General features: G+C 30.6%; 7 protein-coding genes and 1 long non-coding RNA gene across 14 annotated transcripts in view; 5 read left to right on the top strand and 3 right to left on the bottom strand.

The window, feature by feature from the left end:
- The first annotated feature begins 743 nt into the window (after window positions 1-743).
- Window positions 744-4,019, top strand: LOC108742409 (testis-specific serine/threonine-protein kinase 3-like). Of its 3 annotated transcripts, none has more exons than XM_025976373.1 (6): window positions 744-1,010; window positions 1,080-1,276; window positions 1,350-1,499; window positions 1,571-1,844; window positions 2,213-2,392; window positions 3,137-4,019. In XM_025976373.1, exons 1-6 carry the CDS (start codon window positions 846-848, stop codon window positions 3,356-3,358), a joined length of 1,188 nt encoding a protein of 395 aa, XP_025832158.1. In that variant the 5' UTR covers window positions 744-845; the 3' UTR covers window positions 3,359-4,019. The 3 variants fall into 3 exon arrangements, with proteins under 3 accessions (XP_025832158.1, XP_025832160.1, XP_025832159.1); XM_025976375.1 differs by lacking the exon at window positions 3,137-4,019 and adding an exon at window positions 3,020-3,130; XM_025976374.1 differs by having other exon boundaries at window positions 746-1,010; window positions 1,107-1,276; window positions 3,137-4,017.
- Window position 4,020: 1 nt separating this feature from the next.
- On the bottom strand, window positions 4,021-6,642 carry LOC108742406. 2 transcript variants are annotated; one of them, XM_018477604.2, is made up of 2 exons: window positions 4,748-6,642; window positions 4,021-4,642 (listed from the first exon to the last, which is right to left on the bottom strand). In XM_018477604.2, the coding sequence occupies exons 1-2, from the start codon at window positions 6,627-6,629 to the stop codon at window positions 4,431-4,433; spliced, it is 2,094 nt and encodes a 697-aa protein (XP_018333106.1). In that variant the 5' UTR covers window positions 6,630-6,642; the 3' UTR covers window positions 4,021-4,430. The 2 variants fall into 2 exon arrangements, with proteins under 2 accessions (XP_018333106.1, XP_018333107.1); XM_018477605.2 differs by having other exon boundaries at window positions 4,562-4,653.
- Window positions 6,643-7,093: 451 nt separating this feature from the next.
- Window positions 7,094-8,901, top strand: LOC108742408 (RNA 3'-terminal phosphate cyclase). Its single transcript, XM_018477614.1, has 5 exons — window positions 7,094-7,212; window positions 7,270-7,387; window positions 7,445-8,015; window positions 8,168-8,426; window positions 8,483-8,901. The coding sequence occupies exons 1-5, from the start codon at window positions 7,117-7,119 to the stop codon at window positions 8,555-8,557; spliced, it is 1,119 nt and encodes a 372-aa protein (XP_018333116.1). The 5' UTR covers window positions 7,094-7,116; the 3' UTR covers window positions 8,558-8,901.
- LOC108742412 (biogenesis of lysosome-related organelles complex 1 subunit 6) lies at window positions 8,678-10,182 on the top strand. 3 transcript variants are annotated; one of them, XM_018477620.1, is made up of 5 exons: window positions 8,678-8,766; window positions 9,444-9,505; window positions 9,563-9,682; window positions 9,735-9,909; window positions 9,967-10,182. In XM_018477620.1, exons 1-5 carry the CDS (start codon window positions 8,740-8,742, stop codon window positions 10,072-10,074), a joined length of 492 nt encoding a protein of 163 aa, XP_018333122.1. In that variant the 5' UTR covers window positions 8,678-8,739; the 3' UTR covers window positions 10,075-10,182. The 3 variants fall into 3 exon arrangements, with proteins under 3 accessions (XP_018333122.1, XP_018333123.1, XP_025832161.1); XM_018477621.1 differs by lacking the exon at window positions 9,735-9,909 and having other exon boundaries at window positions 9,967-10,059; XM_025976376.1 differs by lacking the exon at window positions 8,678-8,766 and having other exon boundaries at window positions 9,372-9,505.
- A 503-nt stretch (window positions 10,183-10,685) lies between these two features.
- On the bottom strand, window positions 10,686-12,084 carry LOC108742396 (39S ribosomal protein L39, mitochondrial). The gene is made up of 5 exons (XM_018477594.2): window positions 11,894-12,084; window positions 11,658-11,837; window positions 11,364-11,606; window positions 10,867-11,309; window positions 10,686-10,815 (listed from the first exon to the last, which is right to left on the bottom strand). The coding sequence occupies exons 1-5, from the start codon at window positions 11,952-11,954 to the stop codon at window positions 10,735-10,737; spliced, it is 1,008 nt and encodes a 335-aa protein (XP_018333096.1). The 5' UTR covers window positions 11,955-12,084; the 3' UTR covers window positions 10,686-10,734.
- A 417-nt stretch (window positions 12,085-12,501) lies between these two features.
- Window positions 12,502-13,658, top strand: LOC108742402 (proteasome subunit beta type-5). The gene is made up of 4 exons (XM_018477601.2): window positions 12,502-12,743; window positions 12,797-12,992; window positions 13,045-13,238; window positions 13,290-13,658. Exons 1-4 carry the CDS (start codon window positions 12,609-12,611, stop codon window positions 13,596-13,598), a joined length of 834 nt encoding a protein of 277 aa, XP_018333103.1. The 5' UTR covers window positions 12,502-12,608; the 3' UTR covers window positions 13,599-13,658.
- Window positions 13,659-13,838: 180 nt separating this feature from the next.
- LOC108742400 (glucose-6-phosphate isomerase) lies at window positions 13,839-16,803 on the top strand. Its single transcript, XM_025976386.1, has 7 exons — window positions 13,839-14,140; window positions 14,394-14,702; window positions 14,789-15,062; window positions 15,129-15,368; window positions 15,429-15,593; window positions 15,685-16,048; window positions 16,500-16,803. Exons 1-7 carry the CDS (start codon window positions 13,887-13,889, stop codon window positions 16,685-16,687), a joined length of 1,794 nt encoding a protein of 597 aa, XP_025832171.1. The 5' UTR covers window positions 13,839-13,886; the 3' UTR covers window positions 16,688-16,803.
- Window positions 16,648-18,492, bottom strand: part of LOC108742404 — a 93,113-nt gene continuing 91,268 nt past the window's right edge. For both annotated transcript variants that reach the window (XR_003231476.1, XR_003231477.1), the window contains exon 3: window positions 16,648-18,414. This is a non-coding gene — a long non-coding RNA (uncharacterized LOC108742404). The remainder of the gene's footprint in view (window positions 18,415-18,492) is intronic.

The following is an 18,492-nucleotide window of genomic DNA, read 5'->3' as shown; positions in this document are numbered from 1 at the left end:
AATATACTATGACTAATTGGAGCAATAAGCATGATTTACCCACTCCTTTAAATATATTATTAGAAAATAAAACAATTAATAAATATTAATGTGAAGGATAAGATATTCACTATAAATAAATAAAATGTAGAAAATCCTTCGATATAACTAAACAACAAATACCATTGACATTTTAAAATAGTTATTGTCGGATAATCTCACAGCATGAAAAATGAAAAATAATAGTGTCACTTACCTGTATCGCCAATAATGATGTATTTGAATAAATATGCGTATGACATTTCTCCAATAATGTATTAAACAAAAACTTTTATTTATTTAAATGTACACAAAAACTTATTCTAAAAGAATAGATAGAACGGTTAGAACAAATTAGTTGACAGAAGAGCAACTAGAAACGTAGAAACGTCATTCATAATTGCGCAGCACTACATACATCTTTCAGCCAATCAGATTTGAGATGTTTGTTGATTAATCAATACTTTTAAACAACTTGCCGCGAAATCTTTCAATATTTACGAGTTATGGTTTTAATAAATTACGAAATTATAACATTGTTTTTCTTCATTTACTACTACTATATAAAAAAAAATAATTATACATTTGTATAAACATGTTCAACAATAATATAGTCTTTAGATATCGTTAAAGGAATACATTTAACAAATATAATTGTTTGCAAAGAAATTTTAGCGAAGAATTCTACAATTTACGTATTAATTTTGGATCGAAGAATGCAATAACTATATATCCAAAATGTCTTGTCAAATTTGATGTGTCTTTATGCCTATAAATTTCAAGTACAAATCAATATAATGAAGTGAACATAAACATAGAAAAACGTAATGCCATCTCCAGTTAGCAGTGTACAGGAACCCTCAACAGCCCCAACAACACATACTCATACCCATTCCGTTGAAACAAAGACCGAAAAAAAACCGACAGTTTTAGAAAGTCATGGGTACTATTTGGGGAAAACAATAGGTTCTGGTTCGTATGCCACAGTGAGGGTAACTATCAATTTGATAAATCAATAATATTGATTACGCCGACTTTAATTAAAACAATAATTGAAATAGTTTGTGTTTGCTTTTATTGATTATAAGGTAGCACACAGCGAACGGCATGAAGGCAATGTTGCAGTAAAAATTGTGAGCAAATTTACAGCTCCGGCAGATTATTTAAAAAAGTTTTTACCACGCGAAATAGAAGTAGTTAAAGGACTGAAACATCCTAATTTAATAAGATTTTTGCAAGCTATTGAGACAACCCACAGGTAGTGATTTCGATTTTTTAATACACTCTAGAACTTTGAAATAATGTATGTATAATGTGAATAAAACTGCTAGGGTCTACATAGTTATGGAATACGCAGAAAATGGCAGTCTTCTGGATATTATCCGGAGAGATTCCCATATTGATGAAATCAGATCTAGAAAGTGGTTTAGACAATTGGTAGAAGCTGTGGAGTATTGCCATGAAAGAGGAGTGGTGCACAGGTACATATTTTATTCACATAAATTATGCGCACTCCGACGATCATTTTATCTTATTGTTGTTTATATTTAAGGGATATAAAATGTGAAAATTTATTAATGGATAACGACTACAATATAAAGCTCTCGGATTTCGGCTTTGCTAGGGGTCATCTTAGGCAAAAAAATAATCAGGTGCAACTCAGCGAAACGTTTTGCGGTAGTTACGCTTACGCTTCGCCAGAAATATTGAAAGGGGTACCTTATAATCCCCAAATGTCTGATGTCTGGTCGATGGGAGTGGTATTGTACGCTATGGTATTTGGGAGGTTGCCCTTTGATGACACAAATTATAACTTGCTACTAAAAGTAAGTTAAGCTATTATGTATGAATATTCTGACTATTCTACAGGTTTTACAAGCTGATATTTCGCAGTTGATGTGAATCGTGATGAAAAAATCTACAGAAACAAAAAAGTTTCTGATTTCTTTGGCAAAAAACGATATTAATTATAGTTGTTTGTTACATATTAATTATAACATTCGTTAACATGAACAAATCGACAATGTGAAAGGTTGTTATTTCCGGTTTGTGAAGAACGACTAAGATTTTTTAAATATTTCAGGGACTATTTCTGTAAAAAGCAGAAGTTGAATGCAGAAAATAAATACACGTTTTACGATTTATATGTATGTTGTTTTAAGTTTTAATTGTATAATGTTTTAACTTATTTTAGCAAGTTTCAAGTAAAGTAACATTTCCAAGGGAGCCAAAAGTATCTTCGAGTGTAAAACAATTGATAGTGAAAGTTTTGGCTCCTCTTAAAGTAAGAGTTAAAATTTGCGGAATAAAAAATGATTCATGGTATAATCATTCATCTGGAGAAAAAGCTAGTACCAGTAAAGAACAAGGAACGGTAAGCAAATATTTTTTTTTTATTTTAATTTTACTCTACCTGTAACAATAGTTTAATTTTTGAGAGTATACATAGCAAAATGTTATATTGAGCGATTAACATACTGAACTGGCCTTTGCAGGATCTCATATTTTTAGGACGAAAAAAATACTTATAAAACACTGAATTTTTGAGTTTCAGAATTCTGTTTGGCTTAAAAAAAATATAAGTAATAATTCCTTTTTTATCTAAAATGGCTATATTATTTACGATGAAAATGTTTCATTTAAACGGTTAATTTTCCTTAATTTGCATTTTTAAGATGCAATAAAAATCAAAATAAAAAATATTTTTTCCAAACTTCTGTTACTTTATGGAACACATTTTTTTTTTATATTTTTCGTCACGTTGAAAACATTTTTTGCATGATTTTCTTAAAAACCAATCAACATAAGTATGCAAATGTTTCAGAATTTTGTATTTCAATGATATGCAACTATATGTACTAAAAACATGAGTGAAATATTGAAATTTTTGTATTTGAGCTGCGACCGAATACGCAAAAACTTAAACAATAGAAAGAGCAGTAACAAAATATCTTTTGCAAGCAAGTTGGAGATTACAAATTACAAGTAAAACTTTATTTAGGTTACGCTGGATATCTGGCACAAAAGATTCGAAGCATCTTTGAACGCATAGCCAACTGCTTATCGATCTAGGGCACTTAAAAGTTACCACACTAAATTTATAAAGATTTGTGCTTAGGACTCAGAAATAAAACAGCCAGGACAAGAGGCGGAATCAACCAACACCGAACTCTCTAAGCCAGCGACTCTGGTAACAAAACAACAGTTGAAAAACGAAGCTAAACATAAAAACGAACACCGACATATCACCGATGACGAAACGCCACTGGCAACTGAAATTCCGGAAAGTCCCGAGAAAGAAGCAGATTACAATTCGAAAAGAAAAAAATACAAAAACTGAATTAATTAAATCGAATGTATACTATTTTACGCTAATCTGAAAAAATAAAGTCAATACTTAAGCGGGCATATTGGTATTTGAAATATATCCAGAATTTCCTTCTAGAACAGCACTTTTTACTTTTTTCTAACTGGATAAATTGCAAACGAGGATAACATTTTAGGTATCAAAATGCGTTTTAAGTTTCTACACTTTTTCAAGTGAAATTTTGAGTGTTGGAGATTTATTTAGTTTAGTTCCACTGATTTCCGTTTGATTTTTTTATATCTACTACTAGGCAGAATATTTTGGTCGAAATCTAGTTATTATGAATACTCATCACGTTGGAATGAGAAAAAAGAAGTAAACGGATAGGCATAATAAAATTGAGAAAACTGATATACACAGTTCGCTTTAATTATACATTTTAAAGACTCATTATAACGAGATTTTCAAGTATGAAATATACTATGACTTTTAGACTTGATACATGACTGCAAACTTTAAAATTATTAAAGAAAAAAATGAGATTTTTGTTTCCTTAGATAATGCATATTATTAATGACAATTCTTCAGTTAAAGTACGGTTGGTTTTTTATCCATAAACAAAAACCTTTTATTTGTACATATTTATTGAGGCGGTGTACATCTCCTTTTTAATTAATGTACATACATAAATATGTATCTGGATATATTTATAATTTACACATAAAAATGTAGTAAAAAAGTGTCTATCGTGTAGGTATATTATTAATTTGACCTAAGAATTTCCTGGTAGTCTCCAGTACAATTATTTATGTGTATGATGTGTGCTTGCGTATTACCTACATACTATTTAATTAATTCACAGCAATAATTATTATTAACTAATTAGTGATACGTACAATGATGGTGATACTATAAAGTGGTACCGCCGTCGCAAAAAGAAAAAATAAACATGTCAGAGCGTACAATACTGTACACTGGAGAATTGAACGTTATTATTTACTATTAGTAGGATCATTATATACTTGTGAGCATTTTTTTTTTTGAAAAACATGAATCAATATAAGTAAAAACTTAATCAGTAGTTGTATGTTGTATGTTAAAAGTATTACTGACCAGTTTTTGATGAGCTTTTAATTTTTGATAGATGAAGCACAGGTAAGTCATCACAAAATCTTAGAAGTGGGTATAATGGATTGCTTTTTCTGAGAGCAAGTGTTATACCTGAAGAATATGCAGCAGGTATTGTAATATGTGAAGTGTTTGTAAAGCCTGGTCTAAATTCCCTTCTACTTTCGCGAACCATATTTGCAACTTGTCCTAAACAAATTCTATATTAAACATAAAAAAATAACGAATTTAAATTGTTTATTTAAATTTTTTATTTAAGTAATAGTAAAAACAACAAATAAAATATTTACATACCTACAACATTAAGGTTCCTCCAACTCTTATGATTTATGGTCATTAGTCTTGGCAGATCAGTTTTTTGATTCCAACGGGCCAATATATCTTCCCTCTTAATTAAAAGAACTGATTCAGAGCAGAGTTGCGGCCAAATCTGAGCAATTTCTATGCACTCTAACGGATTTGTTAAATGAATTCCCTTTGAACTAATACCAAATATCATTTGATGATGCCAAGCATCTGGAATAGTTCCACTATTTTTGTAATTGCTACATTTTTGCAAATTTACTGTAGCAATTGGTACAGTATCGTTTTTCATCCAAAAGCGCAAAAAACACGACAAATCAAAATCTCGTTCAGGATACATATGAAAAAATCTAGAATATATTTCCCCACCAGATGCCTTTGAAAGTCCATTAATTATGTCTTCATGAGTACATCCTGCTACACTTCTGGACAATAAGTATTCCAAAAGAGGACTTGAATTTTCACGTAATCGAGTCTTTACAAAAGTTTGTGCCTTATCAGGAAGAGAAATGGGAAATCTTAAAGCTTTTAAAACGTTCAAAACAGCAGTAGCACCACATGCAGAGACGCCTATTTGAGGTATTTGTTTCTTAGCAGCTTCCTCTTCAGACCATAACATTACTTTTCTTACTTTGGTGCAAGAAGTCAAATCATTTGGGGATGAATTGCATGATTTACTTATATTGAAATTATCATAACAGACATAATTTTCTTTATCAGAAGGTGAATTATATTCAGAACTACATGACATTAAAGAAAATGAGTGTTCTGCTGGTTCTCTTGTAATTGGTTTGCTATTGTATCTGTTTGGTGAATCTAGCCAAGGTAATTTGAGACTCCTTATTTGAGTAATTAATTCAGCATTTTGATGTGATACAGGCCTATCCATAGGTTTAAATTCTAAAGGTAAATTCGAACTTATTGAAGTAACAGAATTATTTAACTGACTAGATGTAGTAATATTAACTTCTTGATTTGCACTAGTTTTTACTTCCTGCTCTTGCAATACATGTCTAAACTCACTTTTAATGTTTTTCAAATCTGATTTTGTTTCGCATTCTCTCAAAACCGTTTTGTTTTCTTGTATGCTTATGTTATATGAACTAGTGCTTGGCAGATTCTCGATATTATCCATATCACCATTTAAACCTGTATCAGAGTCAGCATCTCCTGAAGGGCCAGGGTCAAAATCCATTTCCAAATAATCCATTTCTGGGCTGGTATTATTTTTTTGTCGATTTTGAATTGATATTTCAGGACTTGGCTGTAATGGAATATCTAAACTAAAAAAAGAACTTGGCAAATCTGCCACTTGATCTCCTTTAAAAGTATAGACACATCCATCATCTGATATGGATAATAATTCATTTTCATCATTGGAAGAATCACTTAAATGTAGGTCTTGTCTGTATAAATTGTAATCATTAAAGTTGTCTTTGATTTTTTCATACTGACTAGCTGATGGAATATTAAATGTTTGTAAGTCACCTAAAGTCAGAAACTGAGGTTCCTCATGCTCTGCCTTTTCAGTTTTCCAAAATATTTCACTAGAATAAGAATTCTCCACATCTGAAGAATATGGATTAGGCACTTGATTAGATACACATTCACCAAAACCATTTTGATGAGGCCGTTCTTTTAACTGATGATTACAGGATAAATTTGGTTCATCAGTATTATTGTTAAGTTTGCCAGACTTCTTGGCTGATGACAAAAGTTTAGTTGCTGAAGTATTTTTGGGTATTGCACCCTTACTAGTTGATGCATTAAGATTTGCATTGTTATCAGCAGCTGATAGCTCCTGGTTTTCAGTTGAGGACGTGTTTTCTGGAAGAACTAAATTAACATGTACCTCTTCATTTGCTGAGTTCATATTTCTATTTGTAATGTTCAAAATTATCCATTATATCTGAAGGTTTTCAAAACATTTTAAACACTTGACGTCAATTATAATGTAGTAATGCATATTCTTTCCAATGCTATTATAAAGACCTTTTGTTTTCTTAGTAGAAAATATTCAAAACATTTCAATAATTTCCAATTATTATTAAACTTCAGTTGTTCCTCACGACGTGGATAAACAACCACACGTTTCACCCATGAGCCATGACTAATGATAATTTACCACAATAACACACAAACGCTTTTACCTTCTTTTTTGTCGATTTACGTAACTGGTTTACTTGTAAATACCTAGAAACTCTATTAATTGAAAATTATATTTTTATTAACATATTCTCCTTTGGAAAACATGGAATTATAAACAAATACACTTATTTACCCCGCACTATTGATGACAACCACAAATTAGGCAACCAGATTGACAACTAGCTTAATTAAAATCATATTTAAATGCTCGTATGCTCCTAACCTCAACTCGACACAAGAAAATAATACATTTTGTAAGAGAAATGTCGGCAGAATTAATAGAAATAGACGGTTCTCTCCTTGAAGGGGTAAAGTTAGAACACAAACAAAATAATATACACATTACAAAATGTTTTTCTTGAAAGGGTGGTCAAATTTTAAGAGTTGCTGTTACTTTGAGTGCAATATTGAAGACCCCTATTAGAGTTTTTAATATTCGTGCGGGGCGTAGTAAACCAGGTTTAATGGAACAGCATTTAAAAGGTATGACCGATGAATTTTTTTTAGTGTGCAGATATTAAACAATTAACTGTCTTTGAGGATTGGAACTTGTCCGTGACATTACAAATGCAAGAGTAATTGGGGGTAAAATAGGTTCTACTGAAATTGAATTTTGGCCAGACAGTGTAAAAGGTGGTCAATACAGAGCTGCAGTTAAAACAGCAGGAAGTATAAGCTTGCTACTTCAAGTGGCTTTACCATGTACTTTATTTGCTAACTGTGAAACAACACTTTTTCTACAAGGAGGGACAAATGCAGAAATGGCTCCACAAATTGATTATACCACCGAAGTTTTTCGGCCGATTTTGGAAAAGTTTGGAGCAACATTTGATTTTAAACTCATAAAAAGAGGGTATTTTCCAAAGGGTGGGGGTGAAATAATTGTTAATGTTAAACCAGTTAAACAACTAAGAAGTGTTGAAATGTTGGAACCAGGAAATGTTATTTCTATATATGGCTGGAGTTTTGTAGCAGGCTCTTTACCTATAAAATTAGCTCATATTATGGCAGATAGTGCAACAAGAAGGTTGAAGTCTTTACAAAATAATATTAATATTGAAAGATACAAAGAAAGCCCAGAAGTAGCCAACAGTAATTGTTCTGGTTTGATGTATGTGAATTTTTATTAGTGCTAGGACATTATTTGAGAGTATTAATGTTATTAATGATATACTTTAGAATATAGATTGGCAATTATCTTTCCAGCAATAATACTCATTTTAAAGAACATTATATTTTTTATTTAAGTATTTTCTTTTTCAGTATTATTGCAGAAACAAGTACAGGATGCATTTTAGGAGGTTCAGCTTTAGGAAAAAGAAATGAAACACTTGAACAAACAGGTACGAATGCTGCTGAAGAATTGTTAACAAGCATTCAAGAAGGTGCTTGTGTTGATAAGCATTGTCAAGATCAAATTATAATTTTAATGGCTCTAGCTAAAGGCATATCAAAAATAAGAGTGGGAAAAATTACTCTCCACACAGAAACAGCTATTTTTGTTGCTGAAAAATTAGGCAAAGTATTAAGTTTTCAGTTTTATACTATTTCTGTGGTACAAATATTTTATATTTTCAGGTGAAATTTGAAATAAATCATTTTCAAAATTATTCTGTGATTCAGTGTAATGGACTTGGAGTATCTTCTGCATAAAACGAATATCAAGTGTCTTAGAGGTCTTGCTTAAACAATCTCCCAAATAGAAAGCAATTAGTAAAAATTGTTTATAATTTATATTAATGAATAGTTTTTACTGAATGTCTAGAGGTCAACCAATTATCCCTGAATATTAAATAGACTTACACTACATTGCTCATGCTAACTGTATAGATTAAATGCCTAATAATTATTATTCTATTAAGGTAAATAACATTAGATTGTGATAGGTGTAACTATTGATGCTCATTTAAAATAGACTAAACATATAGAAAACGTAACAAAAAAGCGAGATACATACTCTATGTAATTGCAAAAATAAAGCATTTTTTGGATTATGATTGCATGCTAAATGCAACAGTATTGCTAGTCACGGTATTCTGGCTTGGGTATCATTGCACTTAAACCTCTAATTTCGATGCAAAAGTGAATAGGTAAATTAATGGTGAAATAATAACATTAATGATATATTCCTAATGGATATGAACAAGTTACCTAATGGAAATTAACTAGTTATGTTCTTATTATGTAATTATATTTTATTATTACATATACTAAATTGAAACAGTGTACTTAAAAAGTCAGAGCATAACAAGAAAAATAAAGATGTACTTCATACATTTTGTTTCGGGGATGTCGGAACCAATTCTAAACTAAGTAAGCTATTTAAAATTGCTGGATGCAGTAGGTTTCTAAAACTTGTATTATTTGCATGAGGTTTGTGTATATTATCCATGTATTATCAGCAGATGGCGCCTTAAGAAATGATAAACAATACGCCTCATACTGTACAAATACGATATAGGTTAATTTTTGAATTTATTGTATTTGGTATTCATTTATGTACCTCAATCATTTTGTAAATAATTTTTTTTAAAAATAGGAAGGATATAAAAGTATGGAAGTTGCAACAGAAGCTGTGGAAGGTGACTCTGAGAAAAACCAGTAACATTCACCTTTTATGTTAGCCTTATTGCATTGTTAAATTATTTAAATTTATAGACATGCAGAAGAAAATAATAACGCATATACTACTTCGACAATACACTTTTTATCCAAGGGATTATTGGAACGCTATGAACCTGGTTTAACTAAAACAAAATGTGAACTGGAAGAATTAACGTAAGTGTTGGCACTATATTTATGTTATAAATTCTATTATATATTACTTCAGTACTAAACAAGCTGTGCTTATTGAACAAATTCATAATGAGAATTTAAAATTGTCTTGGTCATTAACCTCGGAAGAACTAATTTCTATGTTTAATTTGATAAGAGACTATCATAGGAAATTAATAGATATTAAAAGAAACATGAGACTTCTACATGAAAGAAGTTCCAAATTAAAGGTATGTGATTTCACTATAAATTCTAGCTAAACTTTAATATTTAAATTTTCTGTTTAGAGACGAGCTCTCCGTTTACAACAACACAAGGAGAAAGAAATTTACTTAAAGAATCAGCAGATTCAACATGAACAAAGCTTAATAGCAGGCTCAAGTAGTAATTCATAAAATATAAATATACATACACATTCTAGTTACAAATCATATTGTGCAGTAATGTTATAAATTATTTTGTTAAATGGGATTAAATAATACATATAAATATTTATTTGAGTATGTGAATTGATTTTTACTTATGTGCACATACCTATAACTGCACAATAGAGGAAATGTACTGTATGAATTGCACTTTCTAATTTCAAATTGAACTTTAAAAAATATGTTGGCATGAAAACGGGAAAAATCATACCTAATCTTGTAAGTATAGGTGGATTGTTTTCCAAGCTACATATACTGTTTGAGTGCAAGTTGCCACCTTCAGATTTATTCGCAAATTTATTGCTTTATTATAAAAAAAATATATTTGCATGTCTACCTAACTTTTCACTTATAATGTATTCAATAAATCATTAAAATTACTGTAGAAATATAATTTAAGCACACTAAAGAGGAAATTGGGGGCTTAATTGCAAACCATTTTAAGAAAAAGGTAGATAATTATCACAAGAGAAACTTGTATAATATGTGTATAAGCGAAGTTACAAAACTTAAAAAGGACGAAATAAAAATGTTGCAACTATTTACCTTGTTAGAAGATTATGTTTTAATGAAGTGAATAATGGAAGCTGTAACTTTTATTAAAAAAAAAAAAAAAACGGTCTTAATACATTAAACAACAACTTGGGGTTTAACAAAGCTTCCATAATCAATAGACAAGTCCTGATTAATGGCTGGTATTCTACCAGTGTTCTGTAAATAATCATTTGTACATTTACTCTGAAAAGATTTTTTTTGACTTACCAGTTTTCGTGCCCTTTCCTCAATTAAACCATATGCAAAATGGTTCAGTATTATACTATGAGGTAAAGCCACTCCTTGAAATCTATATATTGGGTCTCCTGGAATATCCGTCTCTAATTTAATCACATTGGTTACTGTTATCCTTCCAAGATGATTTGTATTTGTTATCATAGGACCTCTTGATATATCCACATGAAGTCCTGCTTTAAAAAGTGGTACTTTTCCATTATTATTTGCAGCTATATCTGGTATTTGTTTGCTTTTGTGAGGGTTATTTTTAAAAATAAGTTGAGCATAGTCTTCAGAAACCTCTAAACATTCTATTTGATGATTCTGTTGGCAAAATTTTATAAATTCTATACTAAGTGTCTTCAATTCATTCTTTTCTGGCTTCCAATCTTTCAGAGATAATTGCACATCATAGACAAAACTTCCAGATCGAACTATGAATAACACTAGTTTTTAATAAAAATTGCTTATTTTATACCTATGCTTACCATTAGGGCTAGGAAAGCTGTGTAAGCACACCTTAACTTGATCTTTAAAAGAATTTACAGCAACGGCTCCTAACAGGAAACTACATGTTCTCCAAAATGCTTTGTTGACTAAAGAAGGTTGAGCCATTTTATAGTGTAACAACTCCAATTTACAAGAATCTACCAATGGACGATGCATATGCCATAAAGTTTCACCATTGACTAGAGCTACAGCTGAGCGATTTACTAACATCTCTCCCAAGTCTAGATATATTTAAATAGATAAAGGTAATAATAATCGTCGATTTATCTTACGTTTAGCACAGTCATAAGGAGTTGAAATGTTTTTGTTCATAATAAGAGTGGTTTCATTTGGGGGTCCTGCATACTGTACTTCAATTTTCTCAATTCGACCTACAGATTCTTTTTGACGTACTTTTTCTAGCCGGAATAAATTTGACTGTCTCTCTGATTCTTCAGTAAATGTTATGTTTCCTCCAAAAAAAAAAGAAAATTGGAAACGTGAAAAGATGTTCACTAACAGAACCTACTTTTCGTAACTCTTGAATAATTAGTATTTTTCAAAAGCACCAGGAAACGTTTATATATCATCTCTTTAAATTCTAGTTGCTTAATAAATATGATAAAACAGTTTACTTGAATTAATTAAAAAGTGGAGTATACTTCTTTTATTAGTGTTTATAGACTATTGTCAACATTGTCAAGTTAAGGTATGGTTGAGGTTAATCATATTCATCATAGATATGTTCATTATTTCCTATCATAAAAAGTAGATATCAAAATTCATATCTATAATTTATATAAAATCCATAGATAATAAAATGTTTTTATTGTAGTATCCATAGATAAGAAATATATAATATTTACACCATCGACATATACTAAGTATGTATTGTAGATGACTTATACTATAATCTCTTATCTATCTACGGTCTACCATTCCATACACTACATACAGAAGCTTAAATGTAATTTTCGGTTTTATGTATTTTATGAAAGTTTACAATTTTGCAGAGCCACAAGTTGCCACAGTATCAATTGTTAAAATTAAGATACTTTTATCGTACACTTAGACACACGGGTTTTGAAGTATATTATATCTCTTATCTGTGATAGTAACATAGATAATAGGATAGTAAGGTTAAGATCGTTAATATCTAATAGGCAACGCATCTTTGTTTATGCATTGTCATTTCATAATAATAAGTGTCTTGATTTGAAAAGTATTTCAGAAATAGATATAAAATGGCTTTAGCTGAAATTTGTGGTCTACAAGATTTTGATAATCGCAAATTTGGAAATAACCTATTTGATGACATTGGTCAGTATTCGGGTAATTTTTCCCATCACATCAATTTAGCTGCACCCCCGTTTGGAAACGTAAGAAGTATTTTTAATTAATTTTCAGTTATCGCTTAAAATAATACTTTCAGCCAGCTGATTTACATAAGTTTAACAAAGATGAAGCAGGTAGAAAATTAAAAATTAATTTTGATCATGGAACAACAACATTAGGATTTCGTTATGAAGGTGGCGTAATTCTTGCTGTGGATTCTAGGGCTACTGGTGGTGCATTTATTGGGTCACAAACCATGAAAAAAATCGTTGAAATAAATGATTTTCTACTAGGTGGGTTGTGATGATGTATAAAAATAATGTTTCTTAATTTTTGGATTTGTAGGCACCTTGGCAGGTGGGGCTGCTGATTGTGTATACTGGGATAGAGTTTTGTCTAAACAATGTCGAATGTATGAATTGCGCAACAGAGAAAGAATTTCAGTTGCAGCTGCATCAAAACTTATGGCAAATATGGTTTATAATTATAAAGGAATGGGACTTTCTATGGGAATGATGCTTGCTGGATGGGATAAAAGAGTATACAAACTTTATAGTTCACTTATTGTTTTTTAATTGCTTAGTTTGTAGGGCCCTCAACTATATTATGTAGACTCAGAAGGTAGCAGAATACCAGGGAAAGTGTTCAGTGTAGGCTCAGGATCTGTTTATGCTTTTGGTGTTTTGGACTCTGGCTATAGATGGGATTTAAAAGATGAGGAAGCTCAAGAACTAGGAAGACGCTCTATTTTTCATGCCACTCATAGAGATGCATATTCTGGTGGTATAGTACGTGTATATCATATTACACCAAACGGTTGGGTTCACATTGACAATAATGACTGTACAGATATGTATTACAAGTATCAGGAAGAAAAGAAAGCAGAGGAAGGCAAATAGGTTTAATTAAATTTACTATATAAGTTTTGTATTGAATAAATAAAATTTATTGGGTCACAATTCTTCTTATTTAATTCACTTTAATTTACTTGCTTAAAGTAAATACAGTTCCTCTCTTTTGTTTATTGTATAATTTTCAAAAACAAACCCCAGAAAGGGGATATGTGTTAAAATATGAAAACAAGACCTCAATAGCTCTAACCTCACTTTTAAGAAAGTAATGAAAATAGTTCTTTAAATTGCAGTGCATTTCGTGATATATTAGACGACAATGAATTCAAGTAGCAAATGTTTCGTAAACCACTTCAAAACTATTTTATCAGGATTTACAAATCATCTGACCTTTTTTTCACCTCTATAATCACTTCCCATAATTCAAGTTACTCAAAGAGTGACGGTAAACTTTACAACATGGAAGCGCGCCCTTTTCTAACATCAGACTCGGCTTATAAAAAATTACAAGAATATTATAACAGTAATGGTAACCAAATTAACATAAATCAGTTGTTTTCTCAAGATCCAGAAAGATTTAAAAAGTTCAGGTAATTAGCATTTGTGTAATTTAAGTTTTAAACACGACCTTCATTTGTCCTTGCATATTTTCAAATTTGATTTTGTTTTGTTACAATCTATTTAAAAGTTTTATCAATAACAAATTTTTTATTATCTTCAAAATCAGAAGTTAATAAAAATTGTTGATTAATATTAGATAAGCCTACTAAAAAAATCATTTTTTTTTGAAGTTGATTTTTTAGTTAGAATATTATTAAATGTACATAAGTATTTTTTTTTTAGTTTAACTATACCTACCCCCAATGATGGAGACATTCTTATTGACTTCTCAAAAAATCGCGTTGATTCGTCAGTTTTGAGTTTACTTTTTGATTTGGCAAAGTCTCGTAAAGTGGAGGAGGCTAGAAATGCTATGTTTACAGGCCAAAAAATTAATTTCACTGAAAATAGAGCTGTCTTGCATATTGCACTTCGTAATAGAAGTAATTCACCAATACTGGTAGATGGACAAGATGTTATGCCTAATGTTAATGCTGTTTTAAATCACATGAAAGAATTTACCAATTCTGTTTTGAGTGGACAATGGACAGGGTAATTTTTATAGAAGATATTTTCTTCTTGTTATATATTTATATTTGAATTTAAAACTGTGAATGTGAATAACTTACTTATTTTAGATATACTGGTAAGAAAATAACAGATGTGGTTAATATTGGAATTGGAGGCTCTGATTTGGGTCCATTGATGGTAACTGAGGCTTTGAAACCATACAATAAGGGTGTGAATGTTCATTTTGTTTCTAATATTGATGGTACTCATTTGGCTGAAGTATTGAAAAGGATAAACCCTGAAACTGTAATTTTTATTGTTGCTTCAAAAACATTTACAACCCAAGAGACAATAACAAATGCCACCTCTGCAAAGAAATGGTTTTTAGAACAGGCAAAGGATGTATGTATGCCATGTTTTATAATAGGAAGTTGATTAAAAAATTGATTACCTATTATTTCTATCCAGCCTGCTGCTGTGGCAAAACATTTTGTGGCTTTGAGTACAAACACAGCAAAAGTGAAGGAATTTGGTATAGATACAGCTAACATGTTTGAGTTCTGGGATTGGGTTGGAGGTCGATATTCTCTTTGGTCTGCTATTGGATTGAGCATTTCATTGGCAATAGGTTTTGATAACTTTGAGAGGCTGCTTGAAGGAGCTCATCACCTTGATAAACATTTTTGCACTGCTCCTTTAGAAAGAAATGTATGGAGATCGTTTTTTTTTAATTTGGTGGGATTGTTAAATTGAAATTAATATTTTCAGGCACCTGTTATACTTGCTCTTTTGGGAATTTGGTATATTAATTTTTATGGGGCTGAGACACAGGCTTTACTACCATATGATCAATATTTGCACAGATTTGCTGCCTATTTCCAACAAGGAGATATGGAGAGCAATGGAAAATATGTTACAAGAAGTGGACAATTGGTAGGATTTCTGAATTTGCGTGTGGTTTTCTCGTATTTATAAATTAAATATATTTTCTTGTACCTAAAATTAATTACTTACTTACTATTAGGTAAATTATGCAACTGGTCCAATTGTTTGGGGAGAGCCAGGTACCAATGGTCAACATGCATTTTATCAATTAATTCATCAAGGCACGAGGGTTATTCCGTGTGATTTTTTGGCACCCGCACAGACACACAATCCCATCAGTGGTGGAATACACCATCCTATTTTATTGTCAAATTTTCTAGCGCAAACGGAAGCTTTAATGACTGGAAAAAGCCTTGACAAGGCTAAAGCTGAACTTGAAAAACAGAATTTGAAAGGAGAAGAACTTGAGCGAATTTTACCTCATAAAGTTTTCTTGGGGAACAGACCTACAAATAGTATTATAGTCAAGAAAGTTACTCCATTCACACTTGGTGTACTTATAGGTAAGTTCATCTTACCCATATGAAGTCTCCTATCTTCGGAATATCCGAAAAAGGACTGCCCGCGTAGTGTTATTCAAAACATCTTATCAACTTTTTTTGAATTTTCTGTACAAATACATATGCACTTTTCATCTAGTACCACTTATGATCACATAGGTACACGATACTCGCGAAATGCTCGCCTCCAAGAACTCGAACTTTTTACGTAAAATTTTTATGGTGCGCCTTTTTTATTTACACAAGAGTGAGCCATATGTCCAGTCGTTCCGCGCTCTTTTTAATGATTTTTATTTTGATATACGATACAAATCTGTAATATACGCACACTAGGTACTTCTGAAATGGCATGCGTAGATATGCAGACATTATATTAGCAAGATCCTCTCTAACGTAGTTCTTTTATATTTTTGAATGCGAATTCACTGAAAATTGTTTTTTTGTTTTGTTTTAGCTCTATATGAACACAAAATATTCACCCAGGGAGTAATTTGGGATATTAATTCGTTTGATCAATGGGGTGTCGAACTTGGTAAGCAGTTGGCAAAGGCAATTGAACCCGAATTGGCCGATAACAACCCTGTTACATCGCATGATTCTTCCACAAACGGATTAATTAACTTCATTAAAGCTAATCGTTAAGATGATCGTATTTGCTTATTATATATTGTAAAATAGATGAAATACTTAATAGAATGGCCGTGTATTTAAGTTTTCATAAAGGTATATGCAAAATAAAAATATGTATTGTATTAAAATTTTTAGTTTTTGTTACGTACAGTAGATACTCGATAGTGTGAACCGAAAAAAAAACAGGTGTTCAGGTTATCGATTTGTTCACGTTAACGAACGTTATATTCAATATAATAAATGTTTGAGATCCTGAAAAATTATTTCTGTTAATATGTTCCGAGGATATGGAGGATCGAAAACAATAGTTAATAATAGTTTAAACCTTTATTATTGCTTCTTTATGCGATCATAATACATATGTATAGTAATAACGTTAACATATACTCATTAGTTTTTTCACTCAAATAGTTATGTATAATTGTGTTGAATTCAACTTCACGAGAAGCGGGTAAGGAAGGGTGGTGAGGCGGTTTGTCGTCTTTACTCACCCTGTGAAGGTTGTTTTTTTCTACGTTCCTCCAATAAATTATAATGGAGGAAACCACATTTATAAACTATTTATTATTAAGTCATTATATTTATTTTATTAATATGTATTTTAAAATTAATACAAAAAAGTTTTAGCGTGACATAGTGGAGCAGCTATTTCTAAATTAATATGTATATGAAAAGTATATCTTAAGGACATTAGTAAACTCTTTTCAATTCTCCATGTACTCGGAATAGATTGACAGTTATATTTAATACGTAATAATCTCTAATTAAAAAAATAAATAGATTGTAGCCATCGTTTAATTCTTGAATTTGAAACATTGCTACATTACACTTACGTATGAATGTGTACAATAGGACACTATGAACGATTTTTAAGCTAATACGACTGGGGAAGTACCTAATATACTAAGGATTTATACCAATCTCGCAACAGAAACGGGGAAATATCGATTTTTAAGACCTATGGACTAATGGATATTCGTAACTGTAACTATAACCGGAGGTTCAGTTTGTTTACGATATAAGGTGACCTATTTAAATTATGTCTTCTCTAATCACATATTAAGAAATTCTTATTAATTAATTAATTTTTTTGATGTCTGTTGCTTTTGATACTTTGATAGCAAAAGCAGGGATTATGAAAAGGCTTATCCATTATATTTTTAAGATATTGTAAAAAAAATGACCTGATTCAAAGACATATCTATACATCTCGTCATTAATTTTGTCTTGTACAGATGTAAGAAATTCTGTTTAAGAAGTAAAAGTTATAAAAAGGTATTTTCTTGTTGAAGTGATTTTTCCATAATAAAAAAAAGATGTAAAAGGATGACATTTTAAATATATAGTGTTTATATTTCTACTGGTTTCTATAAATGATAGAGGTATGTACATACATACATACATACGTATACGAAGTAAGTAATTTTAAGTAGGACTGTAAGTGGTGGACTGAAAATTGAAATGACGACTTGTCAGGAATGATAGACGATTTCCGAAATTTTTAATATTCATAGATGCAATCGTGCTTTAATTTTGTTGTTTTATATTTTATTCATGCTAACATTTTATCCTGTTTAGTTCCCCATTTGAATAGTTTTTCAGAAAAGAATTTTTGCATTATATTTGCTTTTTACAGTAGAATATATTGAAATTTTTACAGTACCTTTTCTCAAGCTTAAGTATTCCAAAAACAGTTTGTAGCAACGAGACTTGTAGCGTATTGTAACTCAGGATTGCGCCTGTAAAAAAAGTAAACGTTTTTGGTAAAAATAGTTCTCATACCTATTGTTAAGTTTAATTAATATTGTTAAAAGATA

This window comes from Agrilus planipennis, unplaced genomic scaffold, assembly GCF_000699045.2.
Source record: "Agrilus planipennis isolate EAB-ADULT unplaced genomic scaffold, Apla_2.0 scaffold332, whole genome shotgun sequence".
NCBI lineage: Eukaryota > Metazoa > Arthropoda > Insecta > Coleoptera > Buprestidae > Agrilus > Agrilus planipennis.
The sequence above is the reverse complement of the archived record's forward strand: the minus strand, read 5'-3'. Positions and strand labels throughout refer to the sequence as shown.